Here is a 16,729-nt window from a genome sequence, read left to right as displayed (position 1 = left end):
CGGGGTGCTTCTCTTTCACAAGGAAGCAAGGGCCAGTCTGGGGGACCAGACTAGCAGTGTCGAAATCTTTGGGTCGTCGTCTCAGAGGTCACTAGCCAGCCGGCAAGTGACCAGACAACAGGAAAGGCAGCAACCAGGCAAAAGGGCCCCACGCAGATCACAGGGATGCTGGGGGGCTGGTCTTTGGTGCTCACTCGAGGGTCACTCGGGGGTCGTGCTGGAAGCGCTGTGCAGGTTTCTTCAAGATGGCCGTCTCCACGTTGCTCGTCGCACCCACGGGTCCCAGCTGTGCTGTGGATGTGGGTAGAGGTCAGAGAGGTCTGGAGGTCCGGGTCTTGTCGAGCTGGATCGTCGCATTCCGGGCTGGAAGGACTTTGCAGCAAACCGCACAGAAGCTTGATGGTGCCTGCGAAGCAGGATGGTCACTCCCTGACCATAGGGGAGATTCTTCAGTCTTCTGGTGTCCAGGAGGTCGAAGGTCAAGAGTTCTTCGTGGAAGTTGTCAAGAGTAATCTAATCTGGAATGGGACCAGCTCCTACCTTTATTCAGCTAAAGGGGGCTGCACTACGACTAGGTCCCTCCCCTGGGTGGGACCAGGAAGGGGGGTGGTTACACCCCCTATCCTTTGTCCAGTTTCACGCCAGAGCTGGGGCTGGAGTGCCCCAGCAACTGGTTGGAACCGGTGTATGCACAGGGCACCTTGTGTGCCCCAGGCATGTCTCATTCCTTTCAGCCTTGGCCTACCTAATACACAAAATCCTGTCTGGGGTGGTGCTAGCACCTCCCAAGGCAGGAAACCCTTTGTCTGAGCCTCCCTCGCTGGAAGGACTCCCAGCAGCAGGAGGCCAGACTTGTGTCTGTGGTGGCAGCATCCATTTTGTGATGCTGAGGCTTGAGTTAACTTTAACCGGGGTTTACTGTTACATACATGTCGTGTCCCTCTAGAAGGGTGGAATGCTAACCCCGTCGCCAGAATTGGCGAGGGGTTAGTATTCCAATTCGCATGACACCTTACTCGACATGTTTTGATAATGCTATGCCAAAGTTAGCATTTAACCGCAAGGATTATAATGCACTTAAGAGTATATGGTATAGCGTTATCATGGAACAGCTATTAGGACTTGGTTCCGCAAGCTGCAAACGGGCTCAGCTCATGCCAGAGCACCATCTCACATAATTCCAAGCACTCTGCCTTCAGGATTGACAAGGCCTGCCATAGGAGTGGCTGATAGGAATATATGTGTCCATTTTAGGGTTAGATATAGGAATACTATATCTAAAGCAAAGGGTGATTACACCACCTTGCCCTAGCTGTCGTGCAGCCAGTTGTGTCAGATTTGGGTGGCCAGCCAGGGGTGGCATAATACATGCTGCAGCCCCTGGTAGGCCCTGGGTACACCTATGCCCTGGATACCTAAGGTATACTGTACAGGGACTGATAAGGTGGCCCAGTACCAATTGGTAAATGCACCTAAGGTACATGGTTGTAATTTAGAGAGAGAACAGCTAGGCTGTGGGTCTGATTAGCAGGCCCACAGCCAGGGAAAGTCGTAAACCAGTGAAGCAAAAAGCAAAAACCTGGGGTGGCCATGGGATTGCAGACCCCACTCTCCTACAGTCGTGATGGAAAGGCTGCGTCTCTGGGCGATACCAATGCGTTCATCCAGTCTGTGTCATCTATATCACCTAGCTCCACCTCCCACTTGCTACGGAGTACCACCTCAGGTTCTGGGAGATTATTTACAAGTTTGCGATAAGTTTGCGAGATAGCCTTTTTCCCCAGGTGTTCGGTAAGAAGCCTGTCCTCTAGTGGAGAAGACTCTGCCAGGTCGGTACCGGTCGGAATGGCGCTTTGCAGTGCATGCCTAATTTGCAGATATCGGTATCTCTCTGTGTCCGACATACCATATTTCTCTTTCAAGGTTATAAATGACAGGATATTACCCTTAGCCCATAAGTCCCCTATCTTTGTAATGCCAATAAGGTCCCACTGCCGGAATCCCTTCGTGTTAGTTAGCGTGCCCAGACGGCGTGTGTCCCAGAGCGGTGTGGCCAGTGTAAGTACTCCCTCCCACCCCAACGCCCTTTGTGCTGCGTGCCAAATTTTAATCGTGTGGGCTGTAGGTCCTGTGAGGGCCTGACGTTGTTTATTTGTGTAGAGGGCCTTCATCAGTTGGTCTACTGGCAGTGTTTGCCTGTGTAGCCTATAGGCCGGTTCGTCGTGTGGTGTGTGAAGCCATTGGTTTACCGTCGTTAAATGTGCCGCCCAATAGTATAGTTTGATATTCGGTAGAGCTATACCACCGTCATACCAGCTGCGTACCAGCTTGGCATGTGCTATTCGGGCCGGTTTCCCGTCCCATAGCAGCGAGGAGACCTCCACTTCGATTGCTTTGAAATAAGAAAGTGGGACCGGGTATGGGGTGTTATGAAGTACGTAAAGGAACCGTGGGAGCGCCAGCATTTTAAAGAGCGCTGCTCTGCCCAACAGCATCAGCGGGAGGGATCTCCAGTGGGAGACATCTGACTTGAGCCTTCGCAGGGGCTTCTGCAGGTTCTCATCTATGAACACCGACTCCTGCGGGGTGACAAATTTACCCAAGTATTTAAAGCCTCCTGGAGCCATCTGCAGTTCACACCCCCAAGGGAGTTGAGGAGATTGCCCACTCAGAACGTACAGCAGTGATTTCGCCCAGTTTATGGGATATCCCGAGAAGTTACTACATGCCTCAATTAAGTACATCAGTTCCAACAATGAGTCTCTGGGTGACATTAGATATATGAGCACGTCATCCGCATAGAGGGATATGCGATCTTCCCAGCCCTCCCCATGTGATTGCACGTATTAGCGCATCTGTACGTACTTTTGTTGCCAATGGTTCCAAAATAAGCACAAATAGAAGCGGGGATAGGGGACACCCCTGACGTGTTCCGCGCCTTAGTGCAAATTCTCTCGAGATATGTCCGTTGGCAAATACTTGGGCCATAGGTGCCGTGTATAGCAGCCTGATCCAGCTACAAAATGTAGGGCCAAAACCCATTCTCTGGAGCACTGCAAATAGAAAAGGCCACTCCACCAGGTCAAACGCCATGGTGGCATCTAAAGAGAGGATGGCGGTATCCTCCCGCAGCAACGGGACCCGGTGAAGCACTCCAAAAAGACGCCTGAGGTTAAGGGAGGTGTTTCTTCCTGGCATAAAGCCGGACTGATCCGGGTGGACCAGCGTCAGGAGGTGGGGCTGCAGACGGCTGACCAGGAGTTTTGCCAGTACTTTCGCGTCTGCGTTCATCAAGGATATCGGGCGGTAGGAGGACACCTGATCCGGGGGTTTACCCGGTTTATGAATGGCCACGATGGTGGCCAATCTTGATCCGGGGACATCGTACCTTGCGCCAGACAAACATTAAACATGGGGAGCATGTGGGGGTACGTTTTTGAGCTAGTTTTTTATAAAGTTCCACTGGTAGGCCGTTTGGGCCAAGCGCTTTCCCGGTATTAAGGGCAGCCAGTGCTTTTCCAATTTCAGCCGTCGTCAAGTCGTTCACTAGATCTTGGGAGTCTTCTATTGAGAGTGCGTTCAATGGAATGTCATCGAGGTACCGCAAGCAGTCCTTCCCCGTGACCATACTCCTAGAGGTGTATATGTTCTCATAGTATGCTGCTAGATCGTTCACTATGTGCGGGGGTTCTATAATAATCGATCCGTCTTCTCGTGTGAGCTGAGCTATCCATCTGTTCGCTCTATCCTTCCTCTCTATCCATGCCAGCATTTTCCCAGTTTTATCCCCTAATTCATAAACCCTATGTAATGTATCCGTGTGTCTAGTCCGTGCTACTTCCTCCACATTTGCCCTATATTCCTGAGTTGCAAGTTTCAGAGTGTGCGCGGTGCCTTCCGCGGGGCCGAGCTCGTGGGCTAACTCTGCCTCATGGACTGCTGACTCAAGCGCATTGTGTTGTTCCCTCTGTTCCTTCTTATGCTTAGTTATTGTGGATATTGCCTGCCCTCTAATGACCGTTTTGTATGCCTCCCAAAAACGGAGGGTGATGTTACTGAATCTATATGTTCAACAAAATAATAGTCTGTGGAAGTTTGTAATGCTTTTGCTATAGTATGATTTTGCCCGGGTATATCGGGAACAGTCTTTTTCGTCGAGTGAGATGTGTCGTGTATGTAAGTTGGATCGGGGAGTGGTCTGAAATGCCTCTTGGGAGGTTGTCTATCGTTGTTATTTTCTCTGGGGGCACCGATTGTGTCAATATATGATCTATGCGGGAGAGGCAGTTATGCGCTCCTGAGTGGAAAGTATAATGGTGTTCCCCTGGATGTTTGAGCCTCCAAATATCTAATAGACCAATGGCGTCTACAAACTCCTTGAAAGCCTGTGTAGTCCCGGTGGGTTCCCTGGGAGGATTTCGGTCTATAGTGGTTTCATGACTGCATTAAAATCCCCCCTATTAGTAGTTCTACATCCGGGAGCTCAAGCAGTAGCGCCCCAAGGTCCTGGAAGGTACCCCGATGCAGTGCCGGGGGCACGTACACAGAGATTATATTGCGGCTGTGACCCTCCCATTGACAGGCGATCGCGGCGAAACGCCCTTGATCATCCGCCCATGTTCGCTTAACTATCAGGGGTGAGCTTTTATGTATGAGGACCCCAACCCCGCGTGATCCTGAGGTGAATTCTGTGTGGACAGCCATTTTAAACCCCCAGCGGTTTAGTGCTTTACAGGACGATCCCGTTAGGTGTGTTTCCTGGAGCAGTACTACTGTAGGGTTTCGTCGCTTGAGGTATTGCAGGACCAGCCCTCTTTTAATTTTGTGCCCCAACCCATTTACGTTCCATGAGACGAGTGTAAGGGGGGGGGGGAGTCCATTCGAGGCACCGGGGAACGACTACCGTGTATGTCTGTCATACTGTCTAATGTAGGTGCGTAATACTCCTTCCACATCAGTCGACGGGGGACTGAGGAGCCACTGATCGACTAGATGGTATGGTGTGAAAGGGCCATGAGTCGAGAAAGATGTGTGTGTACGCAGAAATAGTGTCCAAGAAACCCAGCAGGAGCTAATATGAAACAATTCTAAATTCAGCCACAGAAACCAGAACCGTGGAGCGTATTTGGCACGTAGAACTTGTGCCCCCCGCCCCTTTCCCTCCCCCGGTGGATCCAAAACTTTCCACCCTCCCCTCTGAAACCAGAAAGTAAGAAAGAACATTACTGTCATAACCCCTACCCCCCCTCCCTGCCTCCCTGTCCGGTAGATTAAGAACCGACCACCTCCCCAACTGACCAGAGCGCTTAGTATCCCAACTTAAGTGTATTGTTCGTGGGGGTGAGACTTCCGTGTCCATTCTCGAGCCCCTCCCAGTAAGACTGTCCATGCAGCGTCAAACAGTTCAGCATGTCCTACCTTCAGGAGTTCTGTTGTCCCCCCCAGTGCAGTGCCACACCCTGGGGCATTTGTTCATTGTTACCAACAATAGCCTTCTCAGTGCCGAGATCGCCGAGCCCCACTCTGGTCCAGATTACTCTGCCCTGTGTGGCCGTTTCACGGCTTCGTGAACTTGGTCCGAGGTGTTGCAAGTCAAACCTCATTCAATTTCCTCCTGCGCTAGCAGGCTTCCTTCTCTGTTATGTCGGTGCGTGTCGCGGTGCCTGGGTCCTCTCGCAGGTCGCCACCCCTCCAGCCAATCTTGTGCATCCTTCGGTGTTTCAAAAAACAACGTTTTCCCATCCGATTCCACATGCAGTTTTGCTGGGTAAACCATTGAGTACTTGAGCTCCCGGGCCCGGAGTTCTTTTTTTACTTCCATGAAGCCTCGTCCTTGTTGTGCCACCGCAGCGGTATAGTCAGGATAGAAGTTGATTTCCGCATTGTCGATAAGTAGCGGTGTGCGGACCCGTGCCGCCTGCAAAATGGCGTCGCGGTCCCTGAAGTTGAAGATTCGCGCCAGAATTGTGCGTGGGGGCGCTCCCGGCTTAGCTTTTCCCCCCGGCACACGATGGGCTCGTTCCACCGAGATAAAGTTTGACAGTACTTTCGGTTTGAGCTGATTGTGTATAAGGTCTTCTACATATAGATCAAGTGCCGGGCCCCCCACCGATTCCGGCACACCTATAAGGCGTACATTATTGCGCCGCGAACGTCCTTCTTGGTCGTCGAGCTTTGCTTTAAGCATGGCGTTATCATCCTCAAGCCTTTTTACTTTATGTTGGAGGTCCTTAGTATCTCCCATTATCCCTGTTGTCGTTTTTTCAACTTCCAGGAGTCGGTCAGACAGTTTCCCGAAGTCTGCCCTTATTAATGATATGTCCACAGATATCGTGCCTATGGATGTTTGCATTGTTTGCAGCGCTGCCATTACATCCTGCAATGTGACTTTCTCTGTAGTGTTGGACGCATCGTTTGTCCGGGGTGGCGTCTGTCGTAATTCATCTCGTGTGTCATCTTGCACCCCATTGCGATAAGCAAATTTGTCAAGTTTCGGGGCTTGTTGCCCTTTCAGGCCTCTACCACTCATGATAGGTGTGAGGAAGTATATGTTGCCCTCTGTGAATTTGGTGCAATGTGGGTGCCCAACCGTCACTCCAGCACACCCAGCACTGCCCAACCGACCTGAGTCACTGTGTTCGCGGTAAAGCAAGTGGGCCGCTCCCGCCTGGTATGCCCGTTCTCCTAATAGTCACAGCCCTTGTGTTGAGTGTGGGCCCTCCACGTAAACCCCCTCGTTCCTGTGCCTGTCCGGAGTAATATAGCGGGGGGGGGGGGGTAGACCGCGAGCCCACACCGGGCTCCTTGTCTGATTTCTCACCGGCCCTGGTACAGTATTGTGAGGCCCCGGGTGAGTGTGTTACAGGCGGAAGACATCCAGCGCGGGCCGCTGCTGGTGCTGCCACTCGATTTTCCCCCTCAGATGAGAGCCGCTGTTTCTCACCGGCCGCTCCTCGGAGCTCGTCTGGGCCCTTCGGCCCCCAGCTGCAGGCGAGGGTTCACTGCTCCGTTGTCGGGTCTCGATTTCCGAGGACGCGTCGCTCGGATGGGCGCCTCTCACCGGCAGTCGTCAAAGTCGCGCCGCAGTCCCTCCGAAGAAAGCGGGTCTCGCTGTCCCTCGCCGCACTGCAGTCCCCGGCTTCCGTCTCACAGATAGACCCCAGCGTACACGCCGGCGCCGCTTCGTGAATTTCGGAGGTTTCTGGATACCGATTAGTGCTACATGCACCGGAGGTTATACCGCTTCAGGTTCTGCTGTGTGATGACTGCTATGAATCGGATAAGTTGACGGATTTTTAGGAAAGGGGCTCTCTGGTCACGGAGCTACGCTAGATTGCGGCCATCTTGGCTGACTGCTAGCCACGCCCTCCTAGGTGCGACTTTTTAAAATAAATCTTTAAAAGAATAATTTGCATTTCATTTAATATATTTAATATTTAATTCAAATTTGGGTTAATGGTGCTGAAGCATTTTTTATATTGTTTTACATTGAAATTACATTTATAAAATTAGTTTACATTAATATTTAATGCAAAATATTTTTACTAGTTTTCAAAAAAGTTAAATCAACTTTTTACATATTCTGCAAATGTTACCATAAGGAGCTCGCATTCCCAGTGGTGGAGAACTCCGTCTACTTGTGATAAGTTATTAGCAGTTTTGAATGACCAAAATGAGTTCAAGAATAAGAATTCATCCCATATCCACCAGCTAGTAGAACTTCTAACTACTAATGTTTTTGTCCAAGAAGAAGTCCCATTTATGTTAGAAAATTTCCGATCCTGCAAACTATAGATTAGCATCTCAAAATTATGTATGTGTTTCAAAAACCACTTCCCTTGGGCCTGACAGAATGCAATATTGGGAAAACAGTTGTACTTGAGTTGCATGAGTACAGTGCAGAAGGCAAACCTCACAAATACTCCAAGGGGGGTTTCTCGGTGCACTACGTCTTCACGTGTAGCCCTCCCCTGATGCCTTCACTTTGTGCCCATTTCTGTTTCGACGGTATTCCAGAAGTGCGACACTCCTATTCACTCAAGGCCGTTGCATAACTTGCATAACTTGGCAATACACCAAAATCACACATCAACTACCCCACCTTGACAACAACAAAAAAGCTCAAGGGGGTCAGAGCTTATGATATTCAAAAGTTTACAGAATATTAAGGAGTGGAGGCTCACAATGATCAGAAGTGGGTCCAAGTGTGTCACGGGGCCACCGCTGAGCTGGGACGGGGTGAGGACTTTAACATTTATTCCTTTCCACCCCATCCACAGGATGACTGCGGGCCCTTTAATTCGGCCTGGGCTTCCCCTGAGGCGGAGCCCTTCATCATGACGTCACCCCATGTCGACCAATCAAGCGGTTGGAAGGCGGATAAGGAAGCCTTCCCGGAACATGTCGGGGCGAAAGCCGGTGTTGGTGAGGAGGAGACACTTCGGGAGGCGAGGACGGAGGAGAGCGGAGGACGGGAGGCGGAGTCGAAGGAGAGCAGAGTACGGGAGACGAGGACGGAGGAGTGCAGAGGACGGGAGGCGAGGACGGAGGAGAGCGGAGGAAGGACGGTGCGTGTCGGAATCGGAGGGGACGAAGGTACCAAGGAGCCAGGAGGCCAACGAAACCGCGAATCGCCCGGCCACGCTTCAAGGGAAGTGTGGCTAGAAAAGGTACGGGCTCGTATACGGAACGCTTGGTCACGGGGAGGGACGGGGTAAAGATACGGGGAGGTCACAGGACTGTGCTGGTAGTGTTTTCTTTCTTTGGTGCTTTCTTTTTGACTCGTAACACCATTCACCTTTCTGATCTGCACACCCCCCGGGGTTTTATCACCCGAGGTCCAGTACCGGTTTAGGTGACTCCTCACACCCGTTCCCTAATTAGATAATTGGTCCGATAACCGTACCCTAAAAAGCCTCTTTTTCTTTTGTTTTTTTTGTTGCCATTTTCCTGTCCGAGTGGAGGGAAGAGGAGAGGAACGCCCGAGAAGAACATCGGGATCAAGAGGCCAAGACTGCTGTCTTCATGCTTGTAATGGAGTGTCTCCTTATCCAGCAGCAATATCAATAAATATTTCGAACAAATCCAGTGTCTCCAGTCGATACCTTAGTGGCCCCGTGGCGCAGTCTCACAAGTGGCGAGCCAGATAGGAGGCTGGAAAGGCGAACCACCGTCCGATAAAGGATGGAGACTTTGATCCAGCAATTGAAAGATGGCCAGGCGAAACTAGAATGGGCTATAGGACAGACCACCACCCAAGCCGAGGCGGACCGGACAGCATTTGCTCAAGCTATGCAAGCCCAAGCCGATAACCTGCTCAAGCTAGCGGAGGGACAGACCCAGCTTATGACCACCCTGGCACAGGGAAGACCTACCGCTCCACCCCCAGGTACCGTGGTCCCACTCCAAAAATATGCCCCCGGGGATGAACCCCTGTCATTCTTCCTAAATTTCGAAAGGGCTGCTAGGGCTAGTTCTTGGCCAGGCGATAGGTGGCCATTCTATCTTGCGCCCCTTCTAACGGGAGAAGCCCAGGCGGCTTATCAGATGGTAAATAGGGATGGGAACTGTGCATATGCCCTGGTGAAACAATATATCCTGGATCGATTAGGAGTGGACGACGAAACGCACAGATTGAGGTTCCGTCAGGAACGAGGGACCCCTGGGGACCTCCCTAAGACACTATTTTATAAACTGAAGGAGGCGGCCGACCTCTGGCTGAAACCCCACGAGTCCAGTATGGAAGATGTCATGAATAAGGTGTATTTGGAACAGTTCTTAGAGGCCCTTCCCTATGGCACCCAGCGCTGGCTAAAGCAGCATGCCAGCTTAACCTTGGAACACGCCATAGAGATGGCTACTTCGTATGCTAGAGCCCAGGGTCGGCCCTCTGTGAAAGAACCTGAGAAATTCGCCAAATCTACAGCCCCTGGGAAAATAGACAAGAAACCACCAAAAGGGATGACGGAACCCCCGCGTCTTCGGTATCCACGACCGGATATTCCCACCGCCTCGGGACCCCAATGTTATGAATGTGGTGAATGGGGCCACATTGCCCGATATTGTCGGAAGAGGAAGGAAAAAGAGGAAGAGCCCATGGACGTGAGCTATGCGCCCGCTCTATTCTGTATGCACAAGAGACTGGGACAGTTTTCTATGTAAGTGTGACCATAAATGGGAAAACTGTAAGGGCTTTACTGGATTCCGGTTGTAAGCAGTCTGTGGTAAAGCAGGAGCTGATCTTACCCTCTTCTCTTATACCCGGAAGAACAGTTCACATCCGGTGTGTCCACGGAGATACCAAAGAGTACCCCATGGCTAAGATCACCCTCTATACTGAAGCAGGGACAGAAACCAAGGCTATGGTTGGGGTAATGTCTGATCTCCCGGAACCAGTTATCATAGGGGTCGATAATCCTTGTTTCTACCCATTACATCTAGAGGTCCTCAAACAGTCACAGAAGCCTTTAGATTCCCTTCTTCTGTCTGAGCCATGGGCGAGGGATACACACTTCAGGACGGCACAATTAAATGACGCTAGCCTTACCAACGCTTGGCAAAAAGCACGTGACGACCAGAATCCCCTGACCCGGGTATACCCCACGTTTATTGAGAAGAACGGTCTGCTGTATAGAATGGCGAAAGCCGATGCGACCCCCCAGTTGCTGGTTCCCCTCGGGTTTCGAGAGCAGATCCTGTTCTTCGCTCATGCGCATTTATTGGCCGGGCATTCGGGGGCCGAAAAAACAGGAAAGGCTATACTCCAACATTTCTTTTGGCCAGGTGTGTACGCCCAGATACAAAAATATTGCCAAGAATGTCGGATCTGTCAGAAACGTAACCCCTACATTCCACCCCCAGTCCCTTTACATCCATTACCCATATTCGGTACTCCCTTTGACAGGTTAGGGATGGACCTCATAGGGCCTTTACCCAAGTCCGGAAGGGGACACCAATACGCACTGGTGCTGGTTGATTACGCCACTCGCTACCCGGAGGCCTTTCCCCTCCGGGCTGCCACCTCAGTGGCAATCGCACAAAGACTAGTAGAGGTGTTCTCACATATGGGGTTCCCGAGGGAGATCATTACCGATCAGGGTACCCCTTTCGTTTCTCGCCTGATGAAACAAGTGTGCGAGCAGCTCAGGATTAAACACATAAAAACTTCTGTTTACCATCCCCAGACAGACGGGTTGGTCGAGCGTTATAACGGCTCCCTAAAGCTCACCCTCAAGAAACTGCTGTCGGGGGATGGTAAAGACTGGGACCAGTTGCTTCCCCTAGCCCTCTTTGTTCTCCGCAGCCAGACCCAAGCTAGTTTGGGGACTTCACCGTTCGAATTACTGTTCGGACGAAAACCAAGGACTTTGCTGGAAATCACGAAGGATAGCTGGGAGAAGGAAGGAGCCCAAGAGGCCGAAGCTCTTTTGGACTATTCTCGCCAACTACAAACCCGACTCCACAAGCTCAGAACCCTAGCCCACGAGCATTTATCCCTTGCTCAGACCAAACAGAAAGTGTTCTATGACCGAGGGAAGAAATGGAGAGAACTAAATGTAGGTGATTGGGCCTTGATTCTGTTACCCTCCTCTACCCATAAACTGAAAAAGGAGTGGCAGGGTCCCTTCAAGATCCTCCGGAAGATAGGGCATACTACTTACCTGCTTCAGTTATCTAGAAACAGAACCCAAATGTACCATATTAATATCCTGAAAAAATGGCTCGGGACCCCCCTCAAGTCATACATGCGGTTGGTGTTGCCTCAACCCCTCCTCACACTGTCAGGGATACCCCAATCAACCCAGACCTCCTCCTAAACCAGAAAGAAGAGGTCCTCTCCCTCCTCCTTCGTTATTCAGGTGTGTTTTCAGACCAACCAGGCAGAACACACCTAACGGAGCATTCCATCCCTACCCCGCCCGGTGTGGTGGTAAAGCAAAAACCGTACCGCATCCCTGAGGCCCGTCGGCTAGCCTTTCTGAAGGAAGTAAACAACATGCTGCAATCAGGGGTGATAGTCCCATCTCACAGTAACTGGTGTTCGCCAGTGGTACTCGTGCCAAAACCGGATGGCAGCATCCGGTTTTGCATTGACCTTCGAGCGGTCAATCGAGTCTCCAAGCAAGATGCATATCCTCTCCCTAGGGTGGACGAGCTGTTGGAACGCCTTGGTTAGGCCAGATATATCACCACCATCGACCTCACCAAGGGATACTGGCAGATTCCCCTAACCCCGCCGATAGAGAAAAGACGGCTTTCTCCACTCCCTCTGGCCATTATCATTTTACTGTCTTGCCCTTTGGGTTGCACGGCGCCCCGGCCACTTTTCAAAGGGCCATGGACATCTTATTGTCTCTGCATCTAGAGTATGCCTCTGCATACCTAGATGACATCGTTGTCTTTAGCAAGACATGGGACGACCATCTCACGCATCTCGACAACATTCTCGCCGGCCTTCAACAGGCGGATTTGCACATTAATGCCAAAAAAACCCGCATCGCCTTTAAGAAGGTAAAATATCTGGGCTACGTATTAGGGGAAGGACTAGTAGAACCCCAAACAGAAAAACTCGAAGCCATACAAGCTGTTCCATATCCCAAAACAAAAAGGTCGGATATTATCGGCGAGTCATAGCCCAATTTGCAGACTTGGCAGGGCCTCTCACAGATCTGCTGCGTAAGTCACACACTTCCCCCAGACTGCCGGCCCCCACGGAACGAGAAACCACAGTGTTCCAGGCATTAAAAACGGCCCTCACCTCCTCACCTGTACTCATCTCCCCTGACTTCCAAAAGCCATTCATCCTACAGACGGATGCCTCGGGGGTGGGAATAGGGGCCGTTCTCTCACAACAAGACGGGAGGGGCCTAGAGAGACCGTTGCTATACATCAGTAGGAAGTTATTCCCCCGTGAGCAAGCCTACTCCACTATCGAAAAGGAATGCCTTGCGGTTAAATGGGGGGTGGAGAAGTTACGTTACTACCTGGACGGGAGACCCTTCGTTCTCTATACTGACCACGCCTGACTTGGCTGCAGCGTAACTGTGGTCATAATGAGCGTATCCTCCGGTGGTTTTTGGCCTTGCAACCCTATCAAATTGACGTCCGCCATCGTAAGGGTGCGGATCAGGGGAATGTGGACTTCCTGTCACGCTTTCCGATTTCCCCCAATCGGGAAAATCCCGGGGGTGGGATGTGTCACGGGGCCACCACTGAGCTAGGACGGGGTGAGGACTTTAACATTTATTCCTTTCCACCCCGTCCACAGGATGACTGCGGGCCCTTTAATTCGGCCTGGGCTTCCCCTGAGGCGGAGCCCTTCATCATGACGTCACCCCATGTCGACCAATCAAGCGGTTGGAAGGCGGATAAGGAAGCCTTCCCGGAACCTGTCGGGGCGAAAGCCGGTGTTGGTGAGGAGGAGACACTTCGGGAGGCGAGGACGGAGGAGAGCGGAGGACGGGAGGCGGAGTCGAAGGAGAGCAGAGTATGGGAGACGAGGACGGAGGAGTGCAGAGGACGGGAGGCGAGGACGGAGGAGAGCGGAGGAAGGACGGTGCGTGTCGGAATCGGAGGGGACGAAGGTACCAAGGAGCCAGGAGGCCAACGAAACTGCGAATCGCCCGGCCACGCTTCAAGGGAAGTGTGGCTAGAAAAGGTACGGGCTCGTATACGGAACGCTTGGTCACGGGGCGGGACGGGGTAAAGCTACGGGGAGGTCACAGGAGTGTGCTGGTGGTGTTTTCTTTCTTTGGTGCTTTCTTTTTGACTCGTAACACCATTCACCTTTCTGATCTGCACACCCCCTGGGGTTTTATCACCCGAGGTCCAGTACCGGTTTAGGTGACTCCTCACACCCGTTCCCTAATTAGATAATTGGTCCGATAACCGTACCCTAAAAAGCCTCTTTTTCTTTTGTTTTTTTTGTTGCCATTTTCCTGTCCGAGTGGAGGGAAGAGGAGAGGAACGCCCGAGAAGAACATCGGGATCAAGAGGCCAAGACTGCTGTCTTCATGCTTGTAATGGAGTGTCTCCTTATCCAGCACCAATATCAATAAATATTTCGAACAAATCCAGTGTCTCCAGTCGATACCTTAGTGGCCCCGTGGCGCAGTCTCACACAGTCCTACAAAGTGCATTCTGGTTAATGCAGTTCCATAACTCACAGTTTATATTGAGATAATCACAATGTAATGTAACCAGGATTTCTGAAGCGCACTGTCACCCCACGGGTATCCTGGCGCTGAACATGACAGAGGTTCTTCTACATGCACTTATTTACCCACCGGATGAATAACCTGCACCACATCCTATGGAAGATATAAGTTTTTTCCTAAACTGAAGGAAGTCTTTTATGTGTCTGATATTGGGCGGGAGATTGTTCCACAGATGGGCAGCCGCACAGCTGAAAGCTCTCCCCCCAAATCTGGAGGTTCTTTTTCTGGTGGCACCGACCAGCTGAGCAGTGGAAGAATGAAGGTTTTGTGATGGGGAGTGCCAGACAAACTTTTTCTGCAGTGACAAAGGTCCAAGTCCATTAAGGACCTTGAAGACAATACATAATGATTTGAACTGAATTCTCTGAGCTAGAGGGAGCCTGTGGAGATCATTGAGAGCCGCAGATGCAGAATCGCCTTGTGTCCTCTTTAAAGCTAATTTTGCGGCTATTGTCTGTATTCTTTGTAATTTCAGAATGAGGACATTGGGGGCACCGAGGAGCAGTGCATTACAGTAGTCCAGTCGGCTCAAAATAACACTTCTAACTACTAGAGCCCTGGCTTACAAAGGTAACATGGGGAGGATTTTCCGCAAAGCTTTGATGAGGGAAAAGCAGGTTCCAACTGTTTTATTCACATGTTTTTCCAGACTCAACTTGTTGTCAAAATCTACCCCCAGATTATGCACTGCTACCGCTGGTGTGGGAGGCGTATCTGCCTGAATGGGTCAGAAGTTGTCTGGAAGTGGACGAGGGATTTTCTTCACAGTGCAGTGTAAGATTTCCGTTTTCCCACCATTAAACTGCAGGGAGTTATCTGTCAGCCATCTAGCAGTCTTCTGCATGCATTCGTGGAAGTTACTGAGTGACGGAGAATCTCTGCCTTCAAGAGACAGAATGAGCTGCATATCGTCTGCATAATTTACCAGCTTGATGTTATAGGATTTAATGATGGGATCAATGGTCTCAGATAAATATTAAAAAGGATCGGACTGATCAATGACCCTTGCTGAGCCGTTCTAAATTTAGATAGAAAACATAACCAGTGCTGTTTAGATCTTGACACCAGGGTTTCAATCTCTTAAACGCTTCAGAAGGGCAAGGAATCTGTTGGGATGAACATGACATGTTGTGGTTCTGGGCTATATATTGGGCACTTGTAGATGATAAAGTTTGCTTGATTCCCCCACCTAGACTCAGAATCGATCTGATTCCTTCACAGATACTCAACCGTGGATTTCGATAACACCTTCTCTAAGGTACCCGCAGAGAATTTTCCTGCCCCTTCCTTAATCTCTCTTCTCAGTTGCCTCCTTGGCTTCCCACATCCCCAGTTCTCATAGATAAGACATTTGAACTGTGATCATTTTCCATCTACTCAACTTACAACAAAAGAAACTTTCACACTCTGGTACTAACATCACAGTTACTTTTCTGATATAGAGCTTGGAGTGACAAAACTTACTGTGTAATGATACCATGTGTGTGCAAACCAATGATAAGAACTGCCTTACCATGATTTTGTTTTATGTTATTCCAGCATTGATAAAGCGAACTGCCTAACAGCTAGAGGGCGAACTACGTGTCGGATGAATCATTCATGCGGTTAGCATTGGAATTAAAAAAAATTGATGTGTGGTGCAAAAATGTTGCATCAAGAATTCACACTGCACCTGTGGTTGTTTTCCCATTATTGGATTAATTCTGACTGTGCATGCTTGGGTTTATCCTATGAAATATTTGACTGTTTAACAGTATAACATTCAATAAAATTAGCTTAAAAGAAAAAGAATGCAAACATTAAGCGATAAAGTTACAACGTGCACCGCAAAATATGGATGCCTTCGCAAGTTTATTTTTTATTAAATAAGCAGTTTAGTTTGTTATTCTACAAAGTCTACACAAAACCTGCACTAAAAAGTAAAATGTTTCATAGTAATCAAATATTCCAGGACAGCGAACATATTTTACCTTTTCCCCGTACTTAGGTCTGGGTAAGACAAATGTCTGGATATTACAATCCTACTGCAATATTTTCCATATGCAGTTATTTCTTAATATGCTCTCCACTTACAGCATTTGTGTTATTCTTCCCCATTTTTCTTGCAAAAAAATGCATCTGTGAACAATGGGAATTGAAACATCCAGGACCTCGGCAAGAACAGAATAGGTGCCTTCAGCGGGTGCTTCGTCTTGATGAATGTATGACTACAGACAGGCGCTCCTCCCGGGTCCTGCTATAAGCTACTAGCAACACGTAGCCAGTGTTTTTTACTCGTGGTTCAGTAAGTATACAGACACCACTCACAGAACAACACACCTTAGCTCGTGTGCTATAAATCACCATTCATGTGGCATAATTTTGCCACACCCACACATTACACACCTACCCACTTGGTTTTGACGAAAGCCCCCATTTTTATGGGGCAGAAACATGTGGACCAACTTTTAGGGACAACAAGGAGCATTTTTTCTCCACAGTTGCCTGCCCATTCAATTTTAGCCTTATCCTGG

General features: G+C 50.0%; 1 protein-coding gene and 1 long non-coding RNA gene across 4 annotated transcripts in view; one reads left to right on the top strand and one right to left on the bottom strand.

The window, feature by feature from the left end:
• LOC144762455 (uncharacterized) overlaps nucleotides 1–16,729 on the bottom strand; it is an 81,279-nt gene that overhangs the window by 44,043 nt on the left and 20,507 nt on the right. The gene's annotated exons all lie outside the window — the stretch shown is intronic.
• RCAN2 (regulator of calcineurin 2) overlaps nucleotides 8,647–16,729 on the top strand; it is a 649,138-nt gene continuing 641,055 nt past the window's right edge. Inside the window, exon 1 of one of the 2 annotated variants that reach the window (XM_078647650.1) lies at nucleotides 8,647–8,669. Coding sequence is in view for 1 of the 2 variants with exons in the window: in XM_078647648.1 (XP_078503774.1) it covers nucleotides 13,489–13,657 (169 nt within the window). In the remaining variant the exon portion in view is untranslated. Of the gene's footprint in view, nucleotides 8,670–13,473; nucleotides 13,658–16,729 lie in introns of those variants that run through there. The other variant, XM_078647648.1, reaches the window with a different exon arrangement.

This window comes from Lissotriton helveticus, chromosome 6 (assembly GCF_964261635.1).
Source record: "Lissotriton helveticus chromosome 6, aLisHel1.1, whole genome shotgun sequence".
Lineage (NCBI taxonomy): Eukaryota > Metazoa > Chordata > Amphibia > Caudata > Salamandridae > Lissotriton > Lissotriton helveticus.
This window is presented reverse-complemented; position numbering and strand designations above follow the sequence as displayed.